The sequence below is a fragment of the Gloeophyllum trabeum genome (genome assembly GCF_000344685.1).
Source record: "Gloeophyllum trabeum ATCC 11539 unplaced genomic scaffold GLOTRscaffold_00009, whole genome shotgun sequence".
Classification (NCBI taxonomy): Eukaryota; Fungi; Basidiomycota; class Agaricomycetes; order Gloeophyllales; family Gloeophyllaceae; genus Gloeophyllum; species Gloeophyllum trabeum.
The window spans coordinates 1,058,255-1,073,746 of record NW_006920418.1 but is presented as its reverse complement, the minus strand read 5'-3'; the positions used below and the strand labels follow the sequence as shown (position 1 = coordinate 1,073,746).

The 15,492-nt window shown below is 52.1% G+C and overlaps 6 protein-coding genes across 6 annotated transcripts; 4 read left to right on the top strand and 2 right to left on the bottom strand.

Moving 5' to 3' along the window:
* Positions 1 to 177: 177 nt before the first annotated feature.
* On the bottom strand, positions 178 to 1,366 carry GLOTRDRAFT_44306 (tRNAHis guanylyltransferase; the record flags this gene model as incomplete). The annotated part of the gene is made up of 6 exons (XM_007869040.1): positions 178 to 390; positions 459 to 584; positions 647 to 735; positions 805 to 1,019; positions 1,074 to 1,205; positions 1,263 to 1,366. 6 exons carry the CDS (start codon positions 1,364 to 1,366, stop codon positions 178 to 180), a joined length of 879 nt encoding a protein of 292 aa, XP_007867231.1.
* Positions 1,367 to 4,152: 2,786 nt separating this feature from the next.
* Positions 4,153 to 4,649, top strand: GLOTRDRAFT_44424 (winged helix DNA-binding domain-containing protein; the record flags this gene model as incomplete). Its single annotated transcript, XM_007869046.1, has 2 exons — positions 4,153 to 4,374; positions 4,446 to 4,649. Coding segments are annotated over 2 exons (426 nt in total), but the record flags the coding sequence as incomplete, so codon positions are not given.
* A 1,743-nt stretch (positions 4,650 to 6,392) lies between these two features.
* On the top strand, positions 6,393 to 8,095 carry GLOTRDRAFT_130552 (uncharacterized protein; the record flags this gene model as incomplete). The annotated part of the gene is made up of 5 exons (XM_007869298.1): positions 6,393 to 7,358; positions 7,412 to 7,709; positions 7,760 to 7,794; positions 7,853 to 7,869; positions 7,942 to 8,095. The coding sequence occupies 5 exons, from the start codon at positions 6,393 to 6,395 to the stop codon at positions 8,093 to 8,095; spliced, it is 1,470 nt and encodes a 489-aa protein (XP_007867489.1).
* Positions 8,096 to 9,860: 1,765 nt separating this feature from the next.
* GLOTRDRAFT_21752 (uncharacterized protein) lies at positions 9,861 to 11,138 on the top strand (the record flags this gene model as incomplete). The annotated part of the gene is made up of 5 exons (XM_007868978.1): positions 9,861 to 9,970; positions 10,024 to 10,314; positions 10,536 to 10,662; positions 10,711 to 10,882; positions 10,936 to 11,138. Coding segments are annotated over 5 exons (903 nt in total), but the record flags the coding sequence as incomplete, so codon positions are not given.
* A 270-nt stretch (positions 11,139 to 11,408) lies between these two features.
* GLOTRDRAFT_44658 (alpha/beta-hydrolase) lies at positions 11,409 to 12,659 on the top strand (the record flags this gene model as incomplete). Its single annotated transcript, XM_007869066.1, has 6 exons — positions 11,409 to 11,653; positions 11,713 to 11,785; positions 11,837 to 11,961; positions 12,012 to 12,216; positions 12,266 to 12,444; positions 12,506 to 12,659. The coding sequence occupies 6 exons, from the start codon at positions 11,409 to 11,411 to the stop codon at positions 12,657 to 12,659; spliced, it is 981 nt and encodes a 326-aa protein (XP_007867257.1).
* Positions 12,660 to 12,972: 313 nt separating this feature from the next.
* On the bottom strand, positions 12,973 to 14,854 carry GLOTRDRAFT_139538 (uncharacterized protein; the record flags this gene model as incomplete). The annotated part of the gene is made up of 4 exons (XM_007869297.1): positions 14,785 to 14,854; positions 14,675 to 14,730; positions 14,409 to 14,617; positions 12,973 to 14,094 (listed from the first exon to the last, which is right to left on the bottom strand). Exons 3-4 carry the CDS (start codon positions 14,481 to 14,483, stop codon positions 12,973 to 12,975), a joined length of 1,197 nt encoding a protein of 398 aa, XP_007867488.1. The 5' UTR covers positions 14,484 to 14,617; positions 14,675 to 14,730; positions 14,785 to 14,854.
* Between the last annotated feature and the right edge of the window lie 638 nt (positions 14,855 to 15,492).

The following is a 15,492-nucleotide window of genomic DNA, read 5'->3' as shown; positions in this document are numbered from 1 at the left end:
ACGACTTTGGCGTGCATCGCATTGATTTTCTCACGACTACTCGGTATGTATGACTCGGGTCATGGTACAGTACAGCGTATCCACCAACTACCTGAGTGAACGCAGAAGTCCCGCTAGACGAGGCCAGGGACAGTGACAGATACTGTTCCGCGTATCCCCGGGCATGCAGAACACGCGTCATCCATCGAGCAGCTCGGGTCGCGCGTCCCAAAACTCATTTCTCACAATATCTTCATGCAATATACGCACCGTCTTGATCGCCTTTACTTTCTTCTTGCCCTGATGTGCGACTGGCGTCGCCCCTGCAGCGAGTGAAGAATCTGGTAGCGGGCTCCCCTCTGACAGGTCCGTCCGAGTCCCTGCATCCGGTACGAAATCATGCCCGCCGCTCTGCTTCGAAGAGGATGATTGGCAGACGTCATCAATCGCAATCCTGTGGTCTAGGGAATGGGACGTACCTCTCTGGCGTCTTTGACTTCATCGCGCACTAACACACTTCCCTTCCGGAATCGCGCGGGAATCCCGTTGTAGTTGATGCCGAAACGGGAAAATAGAAGTTCGTGCTTCTGAGCTGATACAGTTCCCTGCAGCGACGGAGGAACAAATCAATATCTGCTCGAGAGACATGAGGGCGGTGGGCACTCACCTTCAACAGAGCGTGTGCTCGGGTCGTGCTTTCCCCTCCTTGTTGGACTAGCGCCCAAAACGCGGTATTGTAAAGGTTGTTGATGTGAGCTTACTTTAAGGTATAGCATCAGTCAATTATTGCAATGTGAATGTCGAGGCGGCCATAGCGGGTCTCACTGTCAACCTGCCTCCATGCGAAATAATCTCTAACTTCTTTGGCGCTCGGATACAGCACGATGCGAGCATCGAAGGAAGGTGGATAGTTCAGACTCTCGTCTGGAAAGAATTTAGGCCAATGGAATATGTACGATGAGGTGAACAGGGAGAGTATGAGGGAGAGTAGCTTGGTTTGTCGCCGATTATATAGTTTCGTATCCTTGCGGAACAAAAAGCTGTGGAAGGGTATGAACCGACAGAGTGACAGACAGTTCGAGTAGTGGGCTCACCTGTATTCGTCCGATTCCCCAAAGGCCAACACGATGTCTTTGTACTCGTCCATGACGCTCTGAGCAGCACAGTCCATGAGCCGAAGAGCGCGCTCGTCATTCGGTTTTGCGAAAGAATGCTCGGTCGAAAAGCTACGGACTGGAATGAATATGTATTGGATAGTGATGACAACGAGGTCAGGGATATACCGATGAAAACCATGCCCATCGATGCGCATGATCATGAAGGTCCCGGGAAGGAGGTTGTCCGGAAGCTCGTAATTTTTGACATAAGCGTACTTGGAACCTGCCATGGCAGAGTTTTCATGCAAGATGTAGTTGTCGACAAGGCGGTAGCTTCCGTGCTATGAGAAAGTGGGACAGCCCGAGACAAAGGAGACGGTTGATAGCCACGTGCCACCAGTGGCGTCCACAACAACTGGTTTCTTTTGCCGACGCATTGTGGGCGTCCTCCTTCCCCTCATCGTCCTCCCAAGAGTCAACACATCCTGAAGCTTGGAGAATCTGAATATTCTGTGGCCATATATATCCATCACCGTGCTCTGTCTGGTCGGAGCGCTGGCAGGATCACTCCTTTGCTGTTATGGATCTGCGCTTGAGCCACTTCTTCCTGAGGGACCTCGTTATCCTCCGTTTGGACGCCCCAAACACTCTTGCCGTGTGAGGACTCTGTCTGACACCTCGCCCGTATAGCACCATGCCCGCGCTATAGTCCGCACCTCCCCAGTAAGACGGATAGAGGTTCTCGGCGAGCACGGCACTCTTTGTTCAGCCGGCATGACAGTCCTTATAGGAGCTGGAGCTTTCCAGGAGTAATGTCAGGGTGTCCCAATTGGCAAACCACTGGACATGGACAGTAACCTCAGGGGCAAGCCACCGGTGGCAGGCGGCGAGTCATGATGCACAGACCTGGTGGAGTTTGTCTTTGCTTTGGGAGTATCGCTTGGATCCTCCGGCTCCGAAGAACCTAGTACGTCCTTTTACTACATGCTGCTCTCGATATTATTCAGGCCAATTAGACTCTAGCTTCAAGCTCATGTGGAGATGGCCGAATTTTACAATCCCAACAGGTAGAGAGACTCCTGATTACAGTACAACCCATCACATCCAAGCTATTGCCGCCGCCAGGTTATCTCGCTATGGGCTTACCACCTTCCAAGGGTTTCGCGTGTACACACCTTTCTGGTAGAGACCCAGCCATTATCGTCAGAATGCCCGTTCTGACCTATTTTCTGTGAAGCACGAGACCGCTGCCAATATCTGATATACCCTTGACTACAAATCTGTCGATGCTATGACGCACGCTGCTCGCGTTTGTGGGCGAGGCAAACAAAATACCACTTAAGGCGATTGTGCCACTGCACTAATAAGGCAATAGACGTGTTTTCCCTGTTATGGCAAGCTACACCAAGGCTACCATTATTGGTAGCTTCCTCTTTAAGCTGTCAGCGAGGCATTATGCTAAATATGGGAATACCGACATACCCTGATTTGGGACGGTGGGTTGATGGAGATGTGGGTCCATGTAGGTCCATTTGCCATGCCTGCATTCAGACAGGAAATACAGCTACGCACTACTGCCATTTCTGTTTATAGGCAAAACTTTCTCCGCTGAAGTAAGCTTCTCTCACCAGGGTCCATATGATGGGGCAATCCGAGGGCTTGATTGCTTTTCGAAGGGGTATGGCAATCAACAGGTTTCGCTCAACACGGTAATGTTTGTGGACGAGTAACGTCCTCCGTCACACCCCTCGAGATGTCTTTAAAAGCGACGGGAGCCTACGAAGGCCTACCAAGCCCCAAGAGCTCGAGGACCCCTCTCGAGAGCTTCAGAAAGCCTCCCAAACATTTCCTGAACATTTTCCACCATTTTCCTCACCACGGCGTACCCTCGAGACGACCTTGTCCACGGTTGGCAAGGCCTCGTGGCGCCATATTACGCCGAGAACCGCGAAGCGCTCGGTGAGTGCCACTTTGTCCGCCTTTGGTGCGCTTTGGTCCACTGATTGCTTTTGACTCCCGGTCCTACCATTTGTCGAATCATCGATGGATCGCAACCTTATGCCCGCTTCGGCCTTGCCACGCGCCACGCGTTATAATTTCTCTCACCGCCACATGCGGCCCTGGATCACTATTTGTGCCACGCTTTGGCTTTGTGGGTCCCAATGTTCAACATGCAGAGCTTAATATGCAGCCTGGAAATAACGACTTCCCTCCCGTTGACTGGCGCGCGGAACTTCCGCAGATCAATTCCCTTACGTTACACCCCTACGACTCTTTTACTATTCCCTCCTACTCGCACTCGTCTACTCCTTCCGATTCCAGCTCGTCTGGCGGAAATGGATCGGTCAACTCGCCGCAAGGACTGGCGCAGGGACCGGGATACGTTCATCAAACCTCATCGCGCCACCACGCGTCGCAGCAGTGGGAAAGTCAGGGCGGTGCCACCCCAATGTTGGAGGACCCGCCCTTCGACCCCCGCAGGCATGCACACGCGCAGGGCGCGGCGTATCCTGGCCACGGGCATGGGCACGTAGCACCAACACCTAACTTCTTTCCCGGACTTACCTCGTACAACTTCTTTGGTGGCAGTGAGGGCTTTATCGCGGATAACGCGCGTCAGCGAAGCTACGACAGCGCAGAAGGCAGTCCTAGAGGGTCGTCGCGGAGCTTGGGCAGTGGGTCGTACAGTGACAGAGACGCGTCGAGTCCCGAGGGTGGCTATGATGCCCCGATCGAGCGATCCCACCCTCGCCACAACGAATACGCGCGTGCCCAATACTCCTCCAGTCGACGCGCTGCACTAGAACAGCAGCGCGCAGGCTCGGAGGACGCGTATCATTCCCACTCTTCCTCCCATGACACCGGTGGCAGTCGCTCCTATTACCGGCCACGAACGCACATCGCTCCCGAAGACCCTGGTTACCTGCGCCAGTACGCCTACCGCCCCAACGATGCTGGCTCCCATACGTCTATTCCACCTCAGCTACGACCGAGTCCGCCACCCGGCCATTCTCCTCCCACCGACCACCCTCTCATCACCGCGTCTGGTCGTCGTGACATTGATGACCCCGGACCTATGTTGCGGCAGCTGCTGAACATACCTCCCCACGTCCCTCTCAACTTACATGCGATCCCAGACCCTCCGCCCGGCGAGAAACCGAAGCAACCGTATCCCGTCCTGGTCCAGTTGGCGATATATGGAAGTCGTAACAAGAGGCTTACCTTGCAGGAGATCTACGCTGCGTTAGAGGAGAGATTTGATTGGTTCAAAGAAAGGAGCAACGAGATGCAGTGGAAGGTGCGTGTAGATCTCGATCACAGATCGCAGATCGCTCATGGTGTCTGTCATCTCAAACAATAAAACAATAGAACTCGATCCGTCATAATCTCTCACTGAACAAGGTCTTCAGACAAGTTCCTCGTCCCATCACCGAGCCAGGCAAAGGCAAATACTGGATCGTTGATCTTTCCGAGGGCACTGGCAACAAGCGCGAACGCAAGCGGAACAGGAAGAAGAAGACTCAGTCATCCACGGGTGACGCTGAGCAAGATTCCAGTGGCGAAGAGAGTGAAGATACTGAAATGTCTCACTCCCAGCAATCACACTCAAGCCGTAACCAATACGCCCAACGCGCCCCCGGACCCTCCTCGTCCTCTACCCATAGCTACCGTTCGGATGAAATGAACATAGACCCCCGATTGAGAGATGCGGAGGCAGGTCATTCGGTCGGTGAAGGGAGGATGAGGGGTTCCGTGTCGCCGAGGAGAGCTGGGCCTGCATCACCATATCCCTCTCCTCCCCCTATGCCACTGCGGCTACCTTCCGCCCAAAGTTCAAACCCATCTTCCTTCTCCAGCGGAGGTTCCCCGTCGATCTCAAGCATGAGTTCAAATACGAGCATGAATGCAGGTCACACCATGGGCTCTGGGTCCTCGTCCACCCGATCGCCTCCCCAGCATACCTCTCTGTCTCGCGTCACCCAAGGTCCGCCTGGCGCGCCGCGATTTGGGCAGCCTGCCTTCGGACAAGCACCCGCAGGACAAGCGCCGGCTTTCGGCCAGCCGTCCTTCGGAGCTTCAGGTCAACCGCCATCGCGCACATCTTCCTCCAGCTCTAATTATCCTCGGGCTTTCATGGCGGCCGCATCGGAGCAGGTAGCACTTGGACCCGTGGCTGCGTCCTCCGGTCGACCAGTCAGGGACATGAGCAATGCTTCTCGCCAGGTTGTGATACCAGAGCCGACACCGAAGCCTGGCGTGGAATACTACAGAGAAGGTGGTCTACTCAGAGCCAGACGTGTTGGCACGCCAGGGTCGAGTGGCGACAACGGCAGTCAGGGTAGTCACTCCGAGGAAGACGTCCGGAGAAGCTCCAGAGCGGCTCATCGCTGAAGATTACAGGAATATACGTGAGTTGTCTCGTATACTAGCGACATGCACACAGCGAACTGACCGGTGTGGTATTTCAGGAGCCCATAGTATCCCCTAATTGTTACCATCTGCGACACAACATCAGCTTCCGACTACTCGCAAGCATTGCTACTGTATAAAGACTCGAGTCCTCATTCCCTTTGGTTGGTGATCGTCGGAACTTAGGGTGCTCACTTCTGTATCGAGAGTGCTTCATTCATATCAATCCAAGGCCCTTGCACGAGTAGGATCGATCAGTCTGTATTTTATGTGCATCCTCTCTCCCTTTCCTTCTGTCCCCTTGCGTTCACCGTCCTTACTCGCGCAGCTCATTACGCCCCTGGCCCGTAACGCTCACCAGTCCTTGGCACGTATGCGTATCCGCTCTTCGTACTGTTAGTCTACATGGCTGGGTGGTGCACTAACCGGAATCCTCATCTGTATCCTTCTGTATTCCAGCATCTGTACGATCTGTTGCAATCAATCAGTTCCGTGGTGCGCGCGATATCGTCTCCTGCCAATCCTGATTCGTCTGTCCGAGCTATGTGCTTTCCCGGAATTTCAGGACCTTGCTGACGTGCTGTAGCTGTCGCCAATGATAGATCAAGGGCGTAGAAGGATCGTAGACGCGGTCGCAGCGACAACATCGAAGTCGGGAGTCACGTTCGACTGCGACTGGGTGACACTAGTCACGGTCTTGCTGACCTTTTTCTTGAACTGACGCCGTCAGTACTTACAGCCATCTTTTGGCGACAACTTTGATTGCTTGTGCTTCAACTGAACCTGTAGGGGCATCCCATTCCCGGGCCCGTACTCTGGACTGTAGCTACAGGCTGGTCTCGTCAAAGCCGCGCGTTTCGGGCCTCTTTCCTCGGATACTGGAACCGTACTCGTCTACTGAGCTGAATGAGCGCTAGACAGCCTTTTGTGCCTTCGAGGCCAGCTTCCCGTGCCGCTGCTAGCGCTGGTCAAGAGGACGCCCTTGGCCTACCCAAGCCCGCTCCCCTGCGCCCTCAGAGCGCTTCCGGCGGGCGACCTACTTCAGAACAGGAGGGTACGGCCAGCATCATCACAGAACAGTATGGCATTCGAGCCACGGTCGCAACTACGGATGGTTCCAACGTCAACGCGCTGATAACTTCTGTGAACAAACCTCTCAATATATCCGGTCTGATGCAAAAGAAATCGAATAGAAGTCCCCATCTTGCTAACCACGCGCTTCCCGGTTTGAACTCACGCAAGTCATTCTCTGCCAACGATGAAAATTCGCATTCCCCAGTGCTCAATTCTACGGCGCAGAGAACTCCGCATATAGCCTCTTCTAGTGCTGCCGTTGGTCGACCTGCTTCGCCCTTCCCATTAAGTAACTTCAAGGCTCCCGCTTTTCCTTCTTCCAGGCTTGCTACCGGTACTCGAAATATGACCAGCATAAGTGATCGTTCTCCTGTCGGGCAATCTGGCTCTGGCAATGCGCATACATCTCATCCGGTCGCGGCCCCTGGGACGAATGCACTGGATACTGGTGACAACATACCTTCTAGTCTCGAGCGTTCTGCTCATTCTCCCAGTCCTTTCTCTCCTCTTGGGATGTTCTGTCCTCCGGATTTATCGGTACCTCCGACTAATTTTCATCCAATGAAATCCTTCGGAATACCAACACTGGAGAAGATACATGAGAACGCGGAAGTCTGGGCGGATCAATCCTTGGACCGAAGTGGACCCGTCTCCCTCGATGAACATACGGAACCCATTCTACGCCGAGTCCAGAAGCGATCACGTGCTCACGAAGTATCTGACGACGATTATGGCGTAGAGCTGGAGGCCAAGCGGTGGCGGGCGAGTCCGGCTGGCGATGCACAGCGGGATATCGCCGTAAGTCAGTTTACTCCATGTGTACGAAGTAAATTCATACTGCCTCGTCGCAGAGTCGTGGCAGTACAGGGTCGCGTCGCCCCACTCCCCTGTCTCACCCTGGATATCAGACGGCAGCGACGGTCATTGATGTGGATGAACGTGCTAACGACTTACAAACAAACCGTGGTAACGCATACTCGACTGGTTCAGGCGGCCCGTCGCGACCGATGGAATGTGGTGGGGGCATTGTTCACCGACTGTTCGGTCTAGAACCGTATGCGTCGGTGGACGAATACTTGGGGGCTTACGAAGCTGCGAAGAGACGTTGGACTGAGTGTACTCTAGAAGAATGGCAGACTGGTGCGGACGGTGAGTGCTGCATTTGCGACCACCCGACGTTGCCGCTCACGCCGCTGCAGAAATGATGAGCAAATTCGGGGAGGTTATGGACTTCGTGCGTTCGTCCTTTGCGTATGCAGCGTTCAATCATATTAACTGGGCCTACCCATCAGGTCAAGGATCATCTGCGGTGCGTTCTGAAGAACTCTCAATCCTGCAATCTGCTTTTGCGAACGCTAATGGACTGGGTTGGTGTATGCAGGGCGAAAACGTCCCTGTATACGTCATTGCATTCAAAGGTCGAGGAACATAAAGCAGTCCTCGGCAGTCGCGAAAAGGTCCTGAAGGATGTACGCGAAAGTCTCGTTAGACAGAGCGGGAATGTGGTTGGCTCTGGTGTTGTTCTAGGCGGGTAGGGCGTCCGCGCCTTCTATGGTAGTCTGCCTCTCGTGTGGCTAGTCATGTATACACTCGTTGTGAAACTCGACGTATCTTGTGGTCCGTGTACTCGGAGTGGCGCGCGCGGTAGCCATTGCCTGAAACCTATAATTGAGACGCACTTACAATAAGGTTGCAACGTGCTCGGGCCTTGCCACCTCGAGCGGCGTGCATCGTCCACAGTAAACATATAGAACAGAACTTCAGTGATTGCCACTTGCACACCCGCACAACCGTACGCGTAAGCTCGAATTCCGGCGGTATATCGACGTTGCACTCAATATACTCCTGGTCTCGCAGAGCGATCACTCTCGGATTTCCTGTATCATGTCGAAGCGCGAACGCAGCAAGATTCAGGTTATATACCAGACACTCCTCGACGTCGATCATCCGCCGATTCAAGTGGCGAGCTATCACGAAAACGACCTGAACGACGAGTCCTTCGAAGCATTGCTCGGACAATCTGTAGCAGCGATTGGGATATCCGCGGCATATGCTCCTCGTTCTCGCGCGTTGAGCTCTATCGCACTGTGTGTCGGCGAGAGAGCGATGTTGATCCAGCTTTCATCTGCGGGGTCAAGGAGTGCGAGGCGTTCCTCGGGGATGGACGGTGATGTTGCCACGAGCATCCTCGAGAAACGCGTCCTCCGGAACGCGAGTGGCGGCTGGGCGGTGTTCGGGATTGACATCGATCAGATCGCTCTTGGCCTCTACAAGGACCACGGCATTTCCATGGACAATGGTGTTGACATCCAGTCTGTTTGCCCAATGAAAGGTGCTCGATCTCCTCTCACAACTGTCAAATATTGCTTGGGGGATGAAGTTGATATTCATCGGGAGAACATTATTCAAGCATTCCTTGACATGACCAGTGATGCCAAGTCAACTCTAGACATTGTCCAACGTGCTTGGCTATCATGGTTTCTGCCTGTTCACCCTCAAATGGAGGAGAAATTTAGGGAGATACCTAGGATCAATATTAGCAGTTTCACCTCTGAGGTATGGTCCAGTGATCATCTTGGAAACCAGATTCCACCTAACTTTGAGCTATAGGTTCTTACTTGGCTTGCAATGGCAATGCGAGATACTCAACTTGAGGAAGAATCGGGAAGGACTGTCCATGAGTATAGGGGTGCTAGAATGATTAAGCAAGGCAAACTACAAGTCCGTCAAGACCGATTCCAAAGCAGGATTCAGAAGTTTGGTGGTAATCAAGTGGGTCTCATGATCTTCTAAAGCTAGCTGTCTCTCAAGAGTCAATAGCAGCAGCTGGACCTGCTTATCAGTACACCTGAGGGTTCCTATGCTCTTGCAGCAAGGCCTGCTCGAGTGTGGGGGAGGAATGCCGAGATCAGCTTGTCTTCAGATCTAGTGCTTGAAGGGAAGTCTATCCAGTCTATGGTGACTACTGGACCCGGTCAGCCAACTCAGGCAGAAGCATTGCGAGCTTCCACTATCTTGGATATCCTGCAGAAGAAGATCCAGCCTTTTGATAACCCTTGGCTCAAATGTCTATATCTAGGCCATCAACCAGTTTGGCCTGAGAATCCAAATGCTCATGCATCTCCATCTCTAAATCCTATTCGACCTCTTAATAACTCCCAGATCATAGCTGCTTCCCAGATGCTGTCTAGCTTGGAGGAACATAGGATTACCATTATCCAAGGACCTCCTGGTACTGGCAAAACAAGTGTCATTGGGCAGTTTGTCCTTTCAGCCATTTCTGGAGGTTTAAGAGGTATATGGCTTGCTGCAAAGTCAAATGTTGCTGTCAAGAACATAGCAGAGAAGTTATACAGCCTTGGGTTTACAGCTTGGAGACTGTTGGTATCAGCTGAATTTCATAATGACTGGTGAGTTATGGGGATCATCTTTGACCTTCTTGCTATATCAATGATCTTTACAGGCATGAACATCTCTATGCAGGACTCACAGCTAATGTCATCCGGTCAGATGAGCTGCCTAGGATGTCACCAAACTCAGTCAACCAGAGATTCAATGGCTGTCAAGTTGTCCTTTGTACTCTGGATATGCTATCAAACCCTCAGCTTCAGCACCGTGGAATCATCCATCTTATCCCAATTACTACCCTTGTTATCGATGAAGCCAGTCAGATTGATGTGAACAGCTACATCCCTGTCCTCCAGAATTTTGGTACCTCTCTGCAGAAAATGTGCTTCATTGGAGATAATAAGCAGTGTATGCACATCATCTCTCCATTGGTTCAGGCTTTAATCATCTTTGATTTAGTGCCACCCTATGGACAGGAATCCAATGAAGATTTGAAGAGTATCTTTGAGCTCTCTCATTTGTCTCAGGAACCTGTGTTTCTCAAAGTACAATGTAGGTCCTATTTAGTAGTCCTGGTATAATTGTGGCTCAGCCTCTTGCAGACCGAATGCCACCCTCATTGGGGAGTTTTATATCTCAGCATGTCTATGAGGGCAAACTCCAATCAAATCCAGAACATCCTGTCACCAAGTCTACCTGTTTCTTCATTGATGTAGACAGAGCAGAGGAGAAGGCAAAGGATACAAGCTGGATGGTAAGTCCAGGATCTCTAGGATCTGATATTTGCTAACATATGTTCTAGAACCCCATGGAATGCCAAGTTGCAGCATTTATAGCAAGACATCTAGAAGAAAGGAAGCTCAATTATCGTGTGATTACTCCATATGATGCACAGCGTAGTGTTCTGGAGACACATTTCAAGGAGCATGGCTTGACTTGGAAGGATAAATGCTTCAATGTTGATTCTTTCCAAGGTAAACTTCACAAGATGCAGTCTGGATGCTGAGAGGTGACACTACATTTACAGGCAATGAAGATGATTATATCATTCTGTCCTTGGTCAGGACACGTGACATTGGATTCTTGCAGGACTTGAGGAGGACTAATGTCATGCTTACTCGTTGCCGAAGAGGCATGTTCATTTGCACCAGCAGGGCTTTCATGGAGGGAGCAGGTGCTACAACTTTGGTGGGGCAGATGGTAGCTGAGCTTGGAGAGGATGCTTGGCTGACCAGGGAGGATTTTGAGGATTATCACTTCTGAAGATATGCCAGTTCTTTCTCCTTGTGTCATTGGGCAGATGTATGATTACTTAGGTCTATAAGACAACAGAAAACCAGAAAAAAAATAGAAAACCATGACCAGGATCTGCAAATGTTCCTTTGGACAACCATTGATGGACTTGTGGACATATGAGGCACTTGATGCACAGATTCATGCAATGACATCATGCGACGGCCCACTCGAGTATGCACACCCACAAGACTCCGGCTACCAGCAATGATTCGCACCCAACTCTCTTCTTGCACTACGTCGACGGCTTGCGGCAGGGTTGCCACATCTCTGCGGCTCACCTGGAGAAGTACGCGTAGTTCTTCCCTGGGTATTTGGACGCCTAATTCATGCACCGATCAAGGGTCCCTGAGCGTCTCGGCCCAAACCACTGTTCCGGTCGACCTTGCATACGACGCCTATGGTTCTGCGAGGGAGAAGGCAGGCTCCTTAGTTATCCTTCACGGTCTCTTGTACGTCGAATATCACACGTGCTACTCCTGATGGTTCATGCTTATTCTTGGAGGTGAAGTGGGTCGAAACGGAACTGGATTTCATTAGCGAAGGCGTTCGAGAAGGAGTTACACAGACCGGTATACGCTCTTGTAAGTGATTTCTCGACATCCACCAAACTATACGTATCGCTGTCCCCACAGGATCTCAGGAACCATGGGTCTTCACCTCACGCCGAACCCATGACATACTCCGCGATGGCGGACGATGTTCTAAATTTCTGCGACAAACATTCTCTATCCAATATCTCGCTGTTGGGACACTCCATGTATGTCTCTCCCTGGTTATTTATTCCCTTTGTCTCAAGCAATCCGGAAGGGGAGGAAAAGTGGCTGCTGCTGTCGCTCTCCATCCGTCTCTTCCTTCCGGCCTATTGTCGAAGCTTATCGTGGCCGACATAGCACCTTCGCGCGCTCGCCTTTCATCTGAATTCCAGGCGTATCTCGAGGCAATGCATCGAATAGAGTCGAGCCAGCTCCAAAACAAGAAAGAGGCCCAGGATATCCTGAAAGAGATCGAAAAGGTCGTTGCGTCTGCTAGCTTCCGCCGGTATCGTCCTAATGATCGTATAGGATCCTATGGTGCGAGCGTTTTTGTTGACAAACTTGGCATCCGACACCCCACCTTTGAAATTCCGTATCCCGATCGACATCTTGATGGGCTGCATACCGGAGATCGGTTCATTTCCCTATGCTCCGGGGGAGCGACTGTGGCCAGGCAAGACACTCTTCATCAAGGGTACCAAGAGCCAGTACGTAGATTTCTCCATGTCTGTTCTTGGACATTGGCGAGTGCAAGGAACGTCTGGGCAGCTATATCAACAACAAGAATATCCCTGTCGCCGAACAGTTCTTCCCGAATATGAAGCTGGAGAGCCTTGATGCCGGTCATTGGGGTACGTATTTCAGCTGTTATCCCCCGCGTGTAAGGTCCTCATCGAGCTCGACCTCGTTCAGTTCACGCTGAAAAGTGTGTTACATGTTCCCATGCTGTATTTACTGATTCACTGACTTCTGCATTCATTCTGCGTATCATAGGCCCAACGAATTTAAGAAACTCGTCGTGGACTTCATTCAGACATAGGAGCGCCAGGGAACTTGCTCTTAGAGCTGGGGCTTGCATTATACTCGAATTTCGAACTAGATCTCGTGCGAGGGTCCTACACCAAGCTACATAATCTCATAACTGTCCACAAAGAATCTATCAATGTTACAGTGCAGTCTATAGTAGTCATGAATGTCGTGAAAGGATGTATGGCGTACGAAGTATCCCAGTACTCCTACTTGAAAAGCTCGCGAATGCCATTACCCAGCGTCTGGATCCTGCCTTTGACGCCCTTCGATCTGTCAACGAATTTGAACTCTCCCGGAGTTTCAGGTATGGTCTGCGCCCTCTTCCGACCCTGCTTCTCTACGCTCGCGTTCGCCTCGGCCGTCGCTTTCCTCGAGGACTTCCCGGAAAGAGTCCGAGTTAGGGTGAGAGACAGGGAGCCGCGCCTCGATTGACCTTCTCGCTTCCGCGACACTGAAAGCGCCATGCGCAGCTCAGTCTCTCCGCTCAGCGAGAACCCGGTCGGTGAATTGAATGAATACGATGGGTATGATGACGGTATGGTATATGGGTATGACAACGCCTGGCGCAAGGATGGTCTATGCACGTCGGATGCCGAAGAAACTTGCTCGTCCTGGCGTGGCGTATAGGGAGCCTCGTCTAGGGGTGGACTGCCATTGGAAGCAGGTGAAGCAGCGACTGGCGAAGGGGAAGTGAAGTCCTTCCTGATAGCGGTATAGTAAGGTCTGCTTGGGTGACCCAGCTTGACCCGTGGTGGTTCTACACGGATGGGAGCCGTGGGACGTATAGGCTCTGACCTCGGTCGTTGCGTGGCCTTGACTTGGTTGACGGTTACGGTGAGGCTAGGTTGGCTATTCGTGCCACCGCCGGCGACATCTGACAGAGGCCGAACGACAGGACAATCGATGGGGGCAGCAGGAGGATCATGAGCTTCGGGAGACTGCTCCGTGAATAACAGAGACGGGCGTTGTCGAAGGGCTATCTGCGACCTCCTGACACGAAGAGAGGACATGCGCCGCTTCCTTCGCAGGGACCGCTGGGGGTGCATATCTCCAGTTTTAAATGTAACCGGAAGAGTGTGGACGGACAGGCAGATGCCACAGTGGCGTTGGGAAAACGGACGGGGAGTCTTCGAGGCCACTGTTGGCATGATGGGGCACGAATAAAACAAAGGTCGTCCAGCCGGGGCGAGTGTATTTATGTCGTCGTTTACTGAGGTCGTTCGTCGAGGGAGTTCTTCATTATCCACGTGAACGCATGCATTGTCACCCTTTCCATCACGCAGACTTCCAGAGTCCGAGATGCTCATACAAAGGTGAACGTCGACAGGCTGCAAACGGATAATATTCAGTCTACACTCCGCATGCCACACAATGAAAAATAAAGAGATCGCCGCCTTCCATTGCACTACGCAATCGCAGTGCACCTCAAACGACTTCCATGAAACGGCTCCGGTACCTGTACACCGCCATTCTGACCCCGCTAGACACAAAGACCATTGGATGCCAGCAATAAACGGAACTCGATGTCCGATACAATCCGTGTGTCTGTCTGCAAGCTCCCTCAGAGGTCCATATATTGGTGGTTTCGAATGCGTTCATGACCGCTCTCCACAGCCAGAATGGACGGATTAGATGGACGTACAGTGAACATGACAGACTCATCATTGGCTACATCAAAGCCGCTAGAGATCATAGGGCTTTCACTGGTGCCGGTCATCGTAAAAGGTCGTAAATTGAAGGATCCAGAACTGGGTGAAAGCCAGAAGGAGCCTTATGCGCCCAGAAGGCACAATGGGACTTATACGACACGCCGTATGTCCCCGAGACTGCAACGAGGATGTCACATTTTGCCTTCGAACGCCGAGATTGTCAGGCGATGAAGAGGTGATAGGTTATCGAGGGACATACCGTACGTAGGTTCATGTATGTAGCACACACGCGGCGTCAGAATGTCTGCGCTGCGTCTTATTCGACGACAGGATTAGCCCATTGCGCTGAACATATCCGCTTTTACCTACGAGAACCTGATCATGAGTACGTTCGACCCAACGCATCCTGCATTGGGAGATTGAATGTGCGCCAATAAACAACCCCATGTACACAACGCGAGGCCGGCATACTTGCGGCGGAGGTACGTGCATGCAAGACGCCGTCTGTAACTTCCACGAACGGTGAGGCAACTTGCACAATACGACCCCTCGAAATAACAATCCCACGAATAAGCTGACAAAGCACTACAAATATGGCAAGCGTCGTGGCTGTCACTGTTCCCGACGCTAGGAGACAGTCCTAGCATATCAAATCACTCCCAGAGCATATTTTATATGAAAACCCAGACCTTAACCAACCCGGGGCGTTCCCCCCCGGACCCCCCCTTTATCGATATCCTGTAAACCATACCCTAACCACCTCACCCTAACCCGAACCTTAACCAACCGGGGGGTTCCCCCCGGACCCCCCACTTACCCTAACCTACCCTAACCCAAACTTCCTAACCACCCCTCCGCAGTGCGAAGAAAAAACATACAGGAAGTAGGTAGAACATTGGTACAAACCAACAAAAAATGCAGGCGTCAGGATTTGAACCCAGATCCACAAGCCTCAGCCGCAACGCAGACCCGCTAGGCCACACGGAAGACGCCTGTGCCACCACAAGGGGGTATAAATCCAACAGTGCTGACTTGTCTTAGTCAGCAAGTCGTGGGATTGCTTTTTCGAGGGGTCGT